This window comes from Rhinopithecus roxellana, chromosome 7 (assembly GCF_007565055.1).
Source record: "Rhinopithecus roxellana isolate Shanxi Qingling chromosome 7, ASM756505v1, whole genome shotgun sequence".
NCBI classification, from domain to species: domain Eukaryota; kingdom Metazoa; phylum Chordata; class Mammalia; order Primates; family Cercopithecidae; genus Rhinopithecus; species Rhinopithecus roxellana.
In genome coordinates this window covers 61,899,358-61,911,955 of record NC_044555.1, presented here as the reverse complement: position 1 = coordinate 61,911,955, position 12,598 = coordinate 61,899,358, and the positions used below count along the sequence as shown (strand labels likewise).

At 38.8% G+C, this 12,598-nt stretch overlaps 1 protein-coding gene across 1 annotated transcript in view; it reads right to left on the bottom strand.

Annotated features, from left to right (window-relative positions):
• CFAP47 (cilia and flagella associated protein 47) overlaps positions 1-12,598 on the bottom strand; it is a 508,878-nt gene that overhangs the window by 34,742 nt on the left and 461,538 nt on the right. The window contains exon 61 of the mRNA XM_030933635.1: positions 6,131-6,302. Coding sequence (XP_030789495.1) covers positions 6,131-6,302 — 172 coding nt within the window. The remainder of the gene's footprint in view (positions 1-6,130; positions 6,303-12,598) is intronic.

Below are 12,598 nucleotides of genomic sequence, written 5' to 3'. Positions count from 1 at the left end.
TTTGATGTGCTGCTGAATCCGGTTTGCCAGTATTTTATTGAGAATTTTTGCATCAATGTTCATCAGGGATATTGGTCTAAAATTCTCTTTTTTTGTTGTGTCTCTGCCAGGCTTTGGTATCAGGATGATGTTGGCCTCATAAAATGAGTTAGGGAGGATTCCCTCTTTTTCTATTGATTGGAATAGTTTCAGAAGGAATGGTACCAGCTCCTCCTTGTACCTCTGGTAGAATTCAGCTGTGAATCCATCTGGTCCTGGACTTTTTTTGGTGGGTAGGCTATTAATTGTTGCCTCAATTTCAGAGCCTGCTATTGGTCTATTCAGGGATTCCACTTCTTCCTGGTTTAGCCTTGGGAGAGTGTAAGTGTCCAGGAAATTATCCATTTCTTCTAGATTTTCTAGTTGATTTGCGTAGAGGCGTTTATAGTATTCTCTGATGGTAGTTTGTATTTCTGTGGGGTCAGTGGTGATATCCCCTTTATCATTTTTTATTGCATCTATTTGATTCCTCTCTCTTTTCTTCTTTATTAGCCTTGCTAGCGGTCTGTCAATTTTGTTGATCTTTTCAAAAAGCAACTCCTGGATTCATTGATTTTTTGGAGGGTTTTTTGTGTCTCTATCTCCTTCAGTTCGGCTCTGATCTTAGTTATTTCTTGCCTTCTGCTAGCTTTTGAATGTGTTTGCTCTTGCCTCTCTAGTTCTTTTAATTGTGATGTTAGAGTGTCAATTTTAGATCTTTCCTGCTTTCTCTTGTGGGCATTTAGTGCTATAAATTTCCCTCTACACACTGCTTTCAATGTGTCCCAGAGATTCTGGTATGTTGTATCTTTGTTCTCATTGGTTTCAAAGAACATCTTTATTTCCGCTTTCATTTCGTTATGTACCCAGTAGTCATTCAGGAGCAGGTTGTTCAGTTTCCATGTAGTTGAGCGGTTTTGATTGAGTTTCTTAGTCCTGAGTTCTAGTTTGATTGCACTGTGGTCTGAGAGACAGTTTGTTATAATTTCTGTTCTTTTACATTTGCTGAGGAGTGCTTTACTTCCAATTATGTGGTCAATTTTGGAATAAGTGCGATGTGGTGCTGAGAAGAATGTATATTCTGTTGATTTGGGGTGGAGAGTTCTATAGATGTCTATTAGGTCCGCTTGGTGCAGAGATGAGTTCAATTCCTGGATATCCTTGTTAACTTTCTGTCTCGTTGATCTGTCTAATGTTGACAGCGGAGTGTTGAAGTCTCCCAATATTATTGTATGGGAGTCTCAGTCTCTTTGTAAGTCCCTAAGGACTTGCTTTATGAATCTGGGTGCTCCTGTATTGGGTGCATATCTATTTAGGAGAGTTAGCTCTTCCTGTTGAATTGATCCCTTTACCATTATGTAATGGCCTTCTTTGTCTCTTTTGATCTTTGATGGTTTAAAGTCTGTTTTATCAGAGACAAGGATTGCAACCCCTGCTTTTTTGTGTTCTCCATTTGCTTGGTAGATCTTCCTCCATCCCTTTATTTTGAGCCTATGTATGTCTCTGCATGTGAGATGGGTCTCCTGAATACAGCAGACTGATGGGTCTTGACTCTTTATCCAGTTTGCCAGTCTGTGTCTTTTAATTGGAGCATTTAGTCCATTAACATTTAAGGTTAATATTGTTATGTGTGAACTTGATCCTGCCATTAGATATTAACTGGTTATTTTGCTCGTTAGTTGATGAAGTTTCTTCCTAGCCTCGATGGTCTTTACATTTTGGCATGTTTTTGCGATGGCTGGTACCGGTTGTTCCTTTCCATGTTTAGGGCTTCCTTCAGGGTCTCTTGTAAGGCAGGCCTGGTGGTGACAAAATCTCTAAGCATTTGCTTATCTGTAAAGGATTTTATTTCTCCTTCACTTATGAAACTTAGTTTGGCTGGATATGAAATTCTGGGTTTAAAATTCTTTTCTTTAAGAATGTTGAATATTGGCCCCCACTCTCTTCTGGCTTGTAGAGTTTCTGCCGAGAGATCTGCTGTTAGTCTGATGGGCTTCCCTTTGTGGGTAACCCGACCTTTCTCTCTGGCTGCCCTTAAGATTTTTTCCTTCATTTCAACTTTGGCGAATCTGGCAATTATGTGTCTTGGAGTTGCTCTTCTGGAGGAGTATCTTTGTGGCGTTCTCTGTATTTCCTGAATTTGAATGTTGTCCTGCCCTACTAGGTTGGGGAAGTTCTCCTGGATGATTTCCTGAAGAGTGTTTTCCAACTTGGTTCCATTTTCCCCCTCACTTTCAGGCACCCCAATCAGACGTAGATTTGGTCTTTTTACGTAATCCCATACTTCTTGCAGGCTTTGCTCATTTCTTTTTCTTCTTTTTTCTTTTGGTTTCTCTTCTCGCTTCATTTCATTCATTTGATCTTCAATCGCTGATACTCTTTCTTCCAGTTGATCGAGTCGGTTACTGAAGCTTGTGCATTTGTCACGTATTTCTCGTGTCATGGTTTTCATCTCTGTCATTTCGTTTATGATCTTCTCTGCATTAATTAGTCTAGCTGTCAATTCTTCCACTCTTTTTTCAAGATTTTTAGTTTCTTTGCGCTGGGTACGTAATTCCTCCTTTAGCTCTGATAAGTTTGATGGACTGAAGCCTTCTTCTCTCCTCTCGTCCAAGTCATTCTCTGACCAGCTTTGATCCGTTGCTGGCGATGGGCTGCGCTCCTTTGCAGGGGGAGATGCGCTCTTATTTTTTGAATTTCCAGCTTTTCTGCCCTGCTTCTTCCCCATCTTTGTGGTTTTATCTGTCTCTGGTCTTTGATGGTGGTGACGTACTGATGTGGTTTTGGTATAGGTGTCCTTCCTGTTTGATAGTTTTCCTTCTGACAGTCAGAAGGACTGTCTGTTGATCTGTTGGAGATTGCTTGAGGTCCACTCCAGACCCTGTTTGCCTGGGTATCAGCAGCAGAGGTTGCCGAAGATAGAATATTGCTGAACAGCGAGTGTACCTGTCTGATTCTTCCTTTGGAAGTTTCCTCTCAGGGGTGTACTCCACCCTGTGAGGTGTGGGGTGTCAGACTGCCCCTAGTGGGGGATTTCTCCCAGTAAGGCTACTCAGGGGTCAGGGACACACCTGAGCAGGCAGTCTGTCCGTTCTCAGATCTCAACCTCCGCGTTGGGAGATCCACGGCTCTCCCCAAAGCTGTCAGACAGAGTCGTTCGCGTCTGCACCGGCTCCTGCTACTTCCCCTGTTGGTCTTCAGCTGTGCGCTGTCCCCAGAGGTGGAGACTACAGAGACAGGCAGGCTTCCTTGAGCTGCTGTGAGCTCCACCCAGTTCGAGCTTCCCAGCGGCTTTGTTTACCTACTTAAGCCTCAGCAATGGCGGGCGCCCCTCCCCCAGCCTCGCTGCTGCCTTGCGGATAGATCGCGGCAGACTGCTGTGTTAGCAGTGAGGGAGGCTTCGTGGGCGTGGGACCCTCCCGGCCAGGATTGGGATATATTCTCCTGGTGTGCCTGTATGCTTACAGCGCAGTATTGGGGTGGGAGTTACCCGATTTTCCAGGTGTTGTGTGTCTCAGTTCCCCTGGCTAGGAAAACGGATCCCCTTCTCCCTTGCGCTTCCAGGTGAGGCGATGCCTCGCCCTGCTTCAGCTCTCGCTGGTCAGGCTGCAGCAGCTGACCAGCACCAATTGTCCGGCACTCCCTAGTGAGATGACCCCAGTACCTCAGTTGAAAATGCAGAAATCACCGGTTATCTGTGTCGCTCGCGCTGGGAGTTGGAGACTGGAGCTGTTCCTATTCGGCCATCTTGCTCCGCCCCTCCTGATTTTTCTTATTTGTTTCTCTTGCATTGACATTTTGATCAATGATGAACTGTACATACAATGGTTGTTCCATATGATTATAATACTGTATGTTTACTGTACCTTTTCCGTGTTTAGGTACACAAATATTTACCAATGTGTTTCAGTTGCCTTCATTATTCAGTATAGCAACATCCTGTGCAGGTTTGTAGCCTAGAAGCAATAGGTTATACCATATAGCCTAGGTGTGCAGTAGGCTATACTATCTAGGTTTGTGTAAATGCACTCTACAATGATGGAATCACCTAAGGATACATTTCTCAGAACATATCTCTGCTGTTAAGTGATGCATGACTGTACGTACAAAAGAAGAAATCATAGTAAATGAATATATGCATATATGCACAAAATAGAATTGCTATATCAGAACATCACACAACACTCACAGAAATTTATCAATCATCAAAAACTTTTGCCCTAAATTAGTTTCTCAAATATTCACCAAGATATTCTAAATCCACAATATTTTCATGAGTATAAACTCACATTGGCTCTGCCCATTTTCACAAATAATAACATTGTTCTCTTTCTAGTGTTGCTGTAATTTCCATGTCATTATATTAATACATATGAAGCAAAATGTGCAAAAACAAACATAGAAAACTGTGAAAAATGAAAGAAAATACAAACATAGAAAATGTCAATATATATGGTATACTTTCTTCTTGTAGCTTGATTTTACTGCTACTTCCTGAAGATGACCCTGGTATCTTTTAGTTATCAACCTACATATTCATAGCCACTTTAGATGTATGACTACATCAAATAAAAGGCTGAACTTTAGAAATTGACTCAGCAATCCCATTACTGGGTATATACCCAAAGAAAGATAGATCATTATATCAAAAAGCCACATGGACTCGTATGGTCATTGTCACATTATTCACAATACTAAAGACATGGAATCAACCTAGGTGGCCATCAGTGGTGGATTGAATAAATAAAATATGACATGCATACACTGTGGAATAATATGCAGCCATAAAAAAGAATGAAACCATGTCCTTTGCATGCATCCATGTCCTCCTTCCATGGATGGGGCTGGAAGCCATAACCCTAAGGGAATTAAGGCAGGAATGAGAAACCAAATACTGTATGTTCTCACTTATAAGAAAGAGCTAAACATTGAGCACCTGTGAACATAAACATGGGAACAACAGACACTGCAAACTACTAGTTGGAAAGGGGATGGGTTAAAAAGCTACCTATTAGGTACTATGCCCACTGCCTGAGTGCAAATACCCATGTAGAAAACCTATACATGTACTTCCTGCGTCTAAAACAAAAGTTGAGAGAAGAAAAAAGAAATCATTAAAAACAAACAACATTTTCAATTGTTTTTTTTTTTTTTTGGAGACGGAGTCTCGATCTGTGGCCCAGGCTGGAGTGCAGTGGCCGGATCTCAGCTCACTGCAAGCTCCGCCTCCTGGGTTTACGCCATTCTCCTGTCTCAGCCTCCTGAGTAGCTGGGACTACAGGCGCCCGCCACCTCGCCCAGCTAGTTTTGTGTATTTTTTAGTAGAGACGGGGTTTCATCGTGTTAGCCAGGATGGTCTTGATCTCCTGACCTCGTAATCCGCCCGTCTCGGCCTCCCAAAGTGCTGGGATTACAGGCTTGAGCCACCGCGCCTGGCCTCAATTGTTTTTTCATTGCCCGGCTATACTTTGTGTATATCATGGTACTCATCAGTATCTCTGCAATTAGACACAAATAAAGACCTATTTCATAGTGAAATATCATATAGTGTTTGCAGATGCTGCGTAACAGGTGTCCAAAAAGCAAATATAATGACACTGGATGAAGTTTCCCAGAGGACAGATATCTAAAGGCCACCCTTCGCACAGATTCATTTATATCTTACTAAGGAATATGTAATGTTATGTATTAAGTAGTAAAATGTAATGAAAGCAGTTGCAATGTAAAATATAGCTTAGGCATTTGCATCATTCGAACTGGTTCTGATAAGCAACATCAAGAAATACCATGTTGCTATTGCACAACGCTAAGTCAGCTTTTTTTAAAAAAAGATTTTACAAAACAACTATTCTCTTTCATTAATGTGATACACTAATGACCTTAGGGAAGTCATAATTCTTGAGGGATATCTTAGATTTTCAACCATTTAGACTACATTCTTCTCATGAGAATATTTTTTGTAGCTACATGTAATCTAACTCAAAATATTTCTCTCAATAATATCAAATAAGTAATGCAATTCAAATATTGAGAAATAAAAAGAGAAATCAACATTAATACATTTAAAAGAGTAATAATATTGTTTAAATAAAAAAGAGGAAAGTAGATTTACCTTAATGGTTTCTTTGGTGTGAATACCAGATTGAAGATAAATGTTACCCTTTCAGCCGTAACATCATAAGATTTATCAATCAAATATATAGCTACACAGGATTCCAACTTAGACTTCATAGCTTCAGATTCAAACTGAATTTCATACTCAAATTCATGTATTTTAGGAGTTTCTAGGAAAGTCAAGATTAAAATATATTTCAATTTAATTAAATATGCATAGATTTAATATCAATTACCTGTCAAGACTAACAATGCACAGGTATTTAGAGAAAGGAAGGGGGTATATATTATTTAGCTTAGTGTCTATAAAGTCTAATGCATTATCAGGCATATAATGATACTCAGGATATTTTTGTTAATAAGTTAATAAATAAATGAATGCATATAAAAATAAACACAGAAGACAATTCTCACCACTCTTAAATCTTTATAATTCCGTTCTATAAAACAAAAAAGGCCACATGGAAATTAATAATCATTAACTATCTAATGAAAGTAATGACATTTACTCTATCTAATAAATGTATTAAAAACCTATAGACTTAAAACTTATGAAAAAGTCATTTAAAATTTGCTTTGAATTAAGTTTAAACAATATTGAAACAGCATTTCAAACTGTTAGAGCAGAATTTTCAATTTCTGGTATATTTTGATTAACAAAAGCTGTTTCTCATGTTTCAGTGTTGGAGTATACAGACAATATGATGAACAAATATTTTCTTAATGAGTAGATTACCAAAGAAAAGTAATAGTAGTTTTTTGAACACTGCACATGAAAAATATCTTAAATCCAGAACTAGCATGTAGATGAGAGGTACAAACATGTATTAAACTTACTCTCCAGTTATATGTAAGGAGCCCAACTCACAAATCAAAAAGTTTGTTGCATATGGAACTTGGAAGAGAGGTCAGAGAATCACGAATTGACCAGATCTACAGCTGTGCTAATCCAGAATCCAACCCTCTCGGCCCAGTGATGAGACATCCCCTTAGCCCAGGAGTTCTTAAACAGGGGAAGGGAATAGTAAAGGGAGAAGCCAACTCTGTCATATATCCTTGCACTAGGTCTGCCCTCATGGACCCTGGTTCCAGGCCTGTCCTTGTAGACACAGGCACCAGATGTGTCCCCAGTAATGGCCCCAGATCTGCCTACAGACCCAGGCACTAGGCCTACACCAATACACATTATAATTAAATTGTTGCAAGTGAAAGACAGGCTACTCTGGGCCACTCTGCTTATGGGATACCCCTTCTCCGTCTATGGAGCAGTCAAAAAGGGTCAAAAACAAAAATAGAACTTTGAAAACAGCAGGAGAAAACTGACTCATCACATACAAGGGAACTATTATTACACTATCAGTGGATTTCTCAACAGAAACATTGCAGGACAGGAAACAGTGAAACGACACATTCAAAGTGCTAAAAGAAAAAAAAGGCCAACCAAGAATACTACACTTGACAAATCTGTCCTTTAAAACAAAGAGATATTGGGAGGCCAAGGAGGGCAGATCACAAGGGCAGGAGATCAAGACCATCCTGGCTCACATAGTGAAACCCTGTCTCTACTGAAAATACAAAAAAAAAAAAAAAAAAAAAAAGGCTGGGCATGGTCATAGGCACCTGTAGTTCCAGCTACTCCAGAGGTTGAGGCAGGAGAATGGCTTGAACCCAGGAGGCGGAGTTTGCAGTGAGCCGAGATCATGCCACTGCACTCCAGCCTGGGCGACAGAGCGAGACTCCGTCTCAAAAAATAAAAATAAAAATAAAAAGAGATAAAAACCCTCAGATGAACAAAAGCTGAAGGAGTTTGTCATTTTACTAGACCTGACTTATAAAATGTACTAATAGGGAGTTTTTCAAGCTGAAATGAAAGGGTGTTCAAAAGCAACATAAAAATATATAAAAGTATAAATCTTACTGGTAAAGGTAAATATATATACGAATGCAGAATAATGTAATACTGTAGTAGTGGTGCACAAACAACTTTTAACCCTAGTATAAATGTTAAAAGAAAAGTATTTAGAATAACTATAGCCACAAAAAATTAGTTAATGAATATACAATAAAAAATGGCTTTTCATATCCATAATATAAAGTGTGTTTAGGGGGAGTAAAAGTGTTTTTGTATGTGATTGAAGTTCTTATCAGCTGAAAACAGACTTTTCTATATTATGATACAAAATAGTTATAATGCTTGCCTTCTCAAAGCACTTCTATTGTCAGTTATCTCCCCTTCTGTATATATTTTCATGAACTGCTGATGAAGACCTATAAATTTTTACCTCAGGGAAACTTTCTAGCTATGGCTAAATTTATGAAAAAGGGGCAAATAATTTTGTTTCCACAGCCAACACCTAAACATACATTAAAAACATAATGTTTTTCTTATTATTTCTATTTTCATTTCTTTATTCATTCAGCAAATATTAACGAAAGGTTTTCATTGACATGAGACATCCAATTCTTGTCCTCATGGAGCTGATGGTCAAGAGGAAGAAACTGACAATAACTGCTAATGCTACAACTAGTTTTTAAATTACTACTGTGATAACTGCTACCATGGAGAAGCAGAGGATCCCATGAGAGCATAGGTCCTGGGAACATCACTGCTAAGGACTCCAGAGGAAGAGACCAACACACCAAACTGAAGGATGAGTCAAGGTTAGCTGGATGTAGAGAGGGGGAAATTCCTTCTACTCATCAAAGCAGCCTGCAGGAATTACTCAGACTGCAGGAATTGTTCATGGTGAAAACCAGCTGGGCCCATTTGAGAAAGAACTTACGAGGGCAGAGCAGAGAGGGTGAGAGGAGTTTATCAAGCAATGAAGTAGGAAAAGTAGAAAAGAGTGAGACAATGCAGGGTGTGGTGAAGATGTGGGACTTCTAAGAATAACAGGAAACAACTAGACTACTAGTGATTAGCATCGAGTTTCAGACTCTATTCAAGATTAATACTAAATAAAAGAACCCAAGCAGTCTGACTTAAGACTTTACAACTCAGTATAGCAGGCTTGTCATAAGGCACAATTGCTGAAGAAGCACCATTAGCACCATTAGCTTCACTGTCTGGAAGTGTGCAGGACATAATTTGTGCATAGGAATGTGGTGGCTCTCAGAGCAGAGCCCTAGGGCACTCAAAAAGTTAGGTCAGAAAAGAAAACAACAGAAATCAAGAAGGGGCAACCAGTGTGATAATAAATTAATAAGGTTAGTCATGAAAGTCAAGAGCAGAAAGTACTTCAACTTGATCAACTGGTAAATGCAGGTGACATGTGGAATATAAATATGACTGCTGTATTAGACACACTGGATAAGGTTGGCAGGCTTTTCAAGAGCAATCCTGTTACAGTAAGCAGGACAGAAGGCTGAATGAAGTAAGTTGATCAGAAAAAAAGAAGTGAAGAGAAACAGAGCAAAGAATCAAGGACAGGAGGTCAATATGAGGTCACAGGAGGAACAATGACAGGTTTCTCAGGAGCTGTTTGTGATTACAGGCCAAACCAAACCTGACATGGGAGCTTACGAACAACAGGCAAATACGATACAGGAAGATGACTGGCCTGGGATGAAATGAGACACATATGAGACATAAATCAGAACATCACACACAAAAAAGACAACAGATGAATCAAAGAAAAACAGTCTTGAGCTATAGAACAATTGGGAAATAAAATGAAGGGGCATGACTAAAACTACTTTCAGATAGAAAGCCCCGAGAAAGTCACTGAACTAATCCACAGAGAATTACAAAGAATGCATGGACCAGGAGGTACTTAAGAAGAAGAAATACACTTATAGGAGAAATCTTGCTCACAGAGTAATTTGTAATCTTATAGAAGTGACATTGCAAAACACAGTCTAAAAATCCAAGAATAGTAATATTTCAATAGGACAATACCAATTGATTTAAATAGTACAGGTGCATAGATTTATCATCTTGAATAAATATTTTTGAAAACCTTGACAACAGAGTATGTGTTTTGCTACTTTTGGTATCTCTGGAGCTGAATATAATATCTGGCAGAAAAGATGCTTGCTGGATTGTTGCTGAATGATAAAAGATATGAAAGCAATCAATCCCAGTTTACTTAAAGGTATGTGTCATGAGTAAGGATGAAGAGAGCACAGTGGTTCTTGTATTTTCATTAAATGAAGCTTGATAGTTTTATGTGACTCAGATAAATTCTATGATGAAGATAATGGGAAGGGAATTTTGGGAATTCTTATCTCCTACTTATCAGGTTTACATAAAGAGGTCTATTCATTCTCAAGAAGGGAAAAAGTACAGGAGAAAAATATCTCAGCCTCAATCTGCCTCCTTCATGATGACTTGCCACGGGTGGAAAAGGAACATATCTGATCAGTGAATTTGAGTGAAGGAATGGAACATGAGCAGGTGAGCATACCCTTCTCTTTCTTTCCCAATGTCTTGATTCCAGGATTCACACCTTCTTCTACTTGCTCATGTGTAAGTTGTTTGTTCCTGCAAGGAGTTCACAACTGGCCAGTATGGCATGAATGTACTCAATTTTGCTGGAAGGTATTAAAAAGCCCAAATTGCTCCATAGTTCCAAGTCATTTTCCAATTCATTTGTATAATTAACAAAGCTAACACTTTGATTTCCATCTGCTTTATTTTTATATCTGCCTCTCAGTTAGTTTCAAACTCAGATGAGAGAAGACAAGTGTGTAATTAATTATCACTCTTAAAATCCTATCAGAGTCCATGCCACTCAGTGTAGTGCTTTAATTTCCACTAGGAGGGACTTAGGAGACAACAGGAAGTACAAGACTGCATGGCCAACATGACTCCTATTCTTAATGTGCTGAATAAACTGTGATTAAATTGCACAGGAGTGGGAAAGGAGCTAGTCTGCTTTTGCATATACTAAAGACTAAAGTAGTATTCAGACTTTCTGGTAAGATTTATCCTTTCATAAAGAAAAAGGCGTCAAAGGAGGGTCAAGCAGAGAGAATTACAGATTGTGTAGAGAGTTGGTTACACCTTTGGAATAAGGGCAGGGGAAAGGAACCAAGTTATTGCCATATGTCTTTAAGGAGACAATGAGGTCGATTACTTTCTTTAAATATTTAGGCACTATAGAGAAAGAAATATGTTAAAGTTGAGAAGACTGGTCTATTCTTCTATATAGTAGGACATACATCAGGAGAACAAAAAAGATTCACAAATTAAAATGTAGTTAGCCAAAATATGAATGAGCTTGTTGAGTTTGGTGGTGTTGAGCAGAGAAAACAAAAGCTGTTTTAGAGAGAATGACGAATGGAGATAAGACTGCAAAACTTCCCTACAGTTGTTTTCAATAGTAAATATTGTTTTTCATCATGGAAAATAAGGAGGCAGTAAAATAAGAGCCATATCAGAAGGTATATTTTCTTTCTTTCTTTTTTTTTTTTTTTTGAGACGGAGTCTCACTCTCTCCACCAGGCTGGAGTGCAGTGGCGCGATCTCGGCTCACTGCAAGCTCCGCCTCCTGGGTTCACGCCATTCTCCTGCCTCAGCCTCCCTAGTAGCTGGGACTACAGGCGCCTGCCACCGCGCCCAGCTAATTTTTTTTTTTTTTTTGCATTTTTAGTAGACACTGGGTTTCACCGTGGTCTGGATCTCCTGACCTTGTGATCCGCCTGCCTCGGCCTCCCAAAGTGCTGGGATTACAGGCGTGAGCCACCGCGCCCGGCCATAAGGTATATTTTCAAGAGCTATTTTGAGAGAGATTGCTCTCGTAATATAATTTTCAAATTTCCCAAAACAATGTTGGTACCTTCTTTCAAGACCCTGATTATCTAGGAGTTAAGTGGATTTTTTAGGTAATAAGTATAATCAATGTATACGATCAGAATTGCAATTTCTTTAGTTTACAACCTGACAAGAGTACAACTTAAGCAATTTAAAGTAGCAAGAACATGTTAAAATGGTTTATATGTATAAACATTTATTTACCTTCCGTTACAGTTACTGTAACATGAGTTCTGCCCTCTTAATATTTTTTAAGTGCGTTTTAAGTGCACCACACAATATTGTTAACTCTAAGCACTATGTTTTACAACAGATCCCTAGAACTTATGCATTTAGTACAATGGAAACTTTATACCCAATGTTCAACTCCCCATTTCTTCTCCCTTCCAGATCTTAGCAACTATTATTCCATATTATTCTGCTTCTATGAGATTGAGTATTTTAAATTTATCATATTAAATGGTATCATGTAGTTTTGTCTTTCTGTGACTGGCTTATTTCACTTTGGTCCATCCATGATACTGTATATTGTAGAATTTCCTCCTTTTTAAGGCTGAATATTATTTCAAGATAGTATATGCTACATTTTCTTTATCCATTCATCTGTGGACATAAATTTAGGTTGTTTCTATATCTTGGTTATTGTTAATAATGTTACAATGAACACTGGAATACAGACCTCTCTTGGAACTCCCAATTTCAATTTTTTTT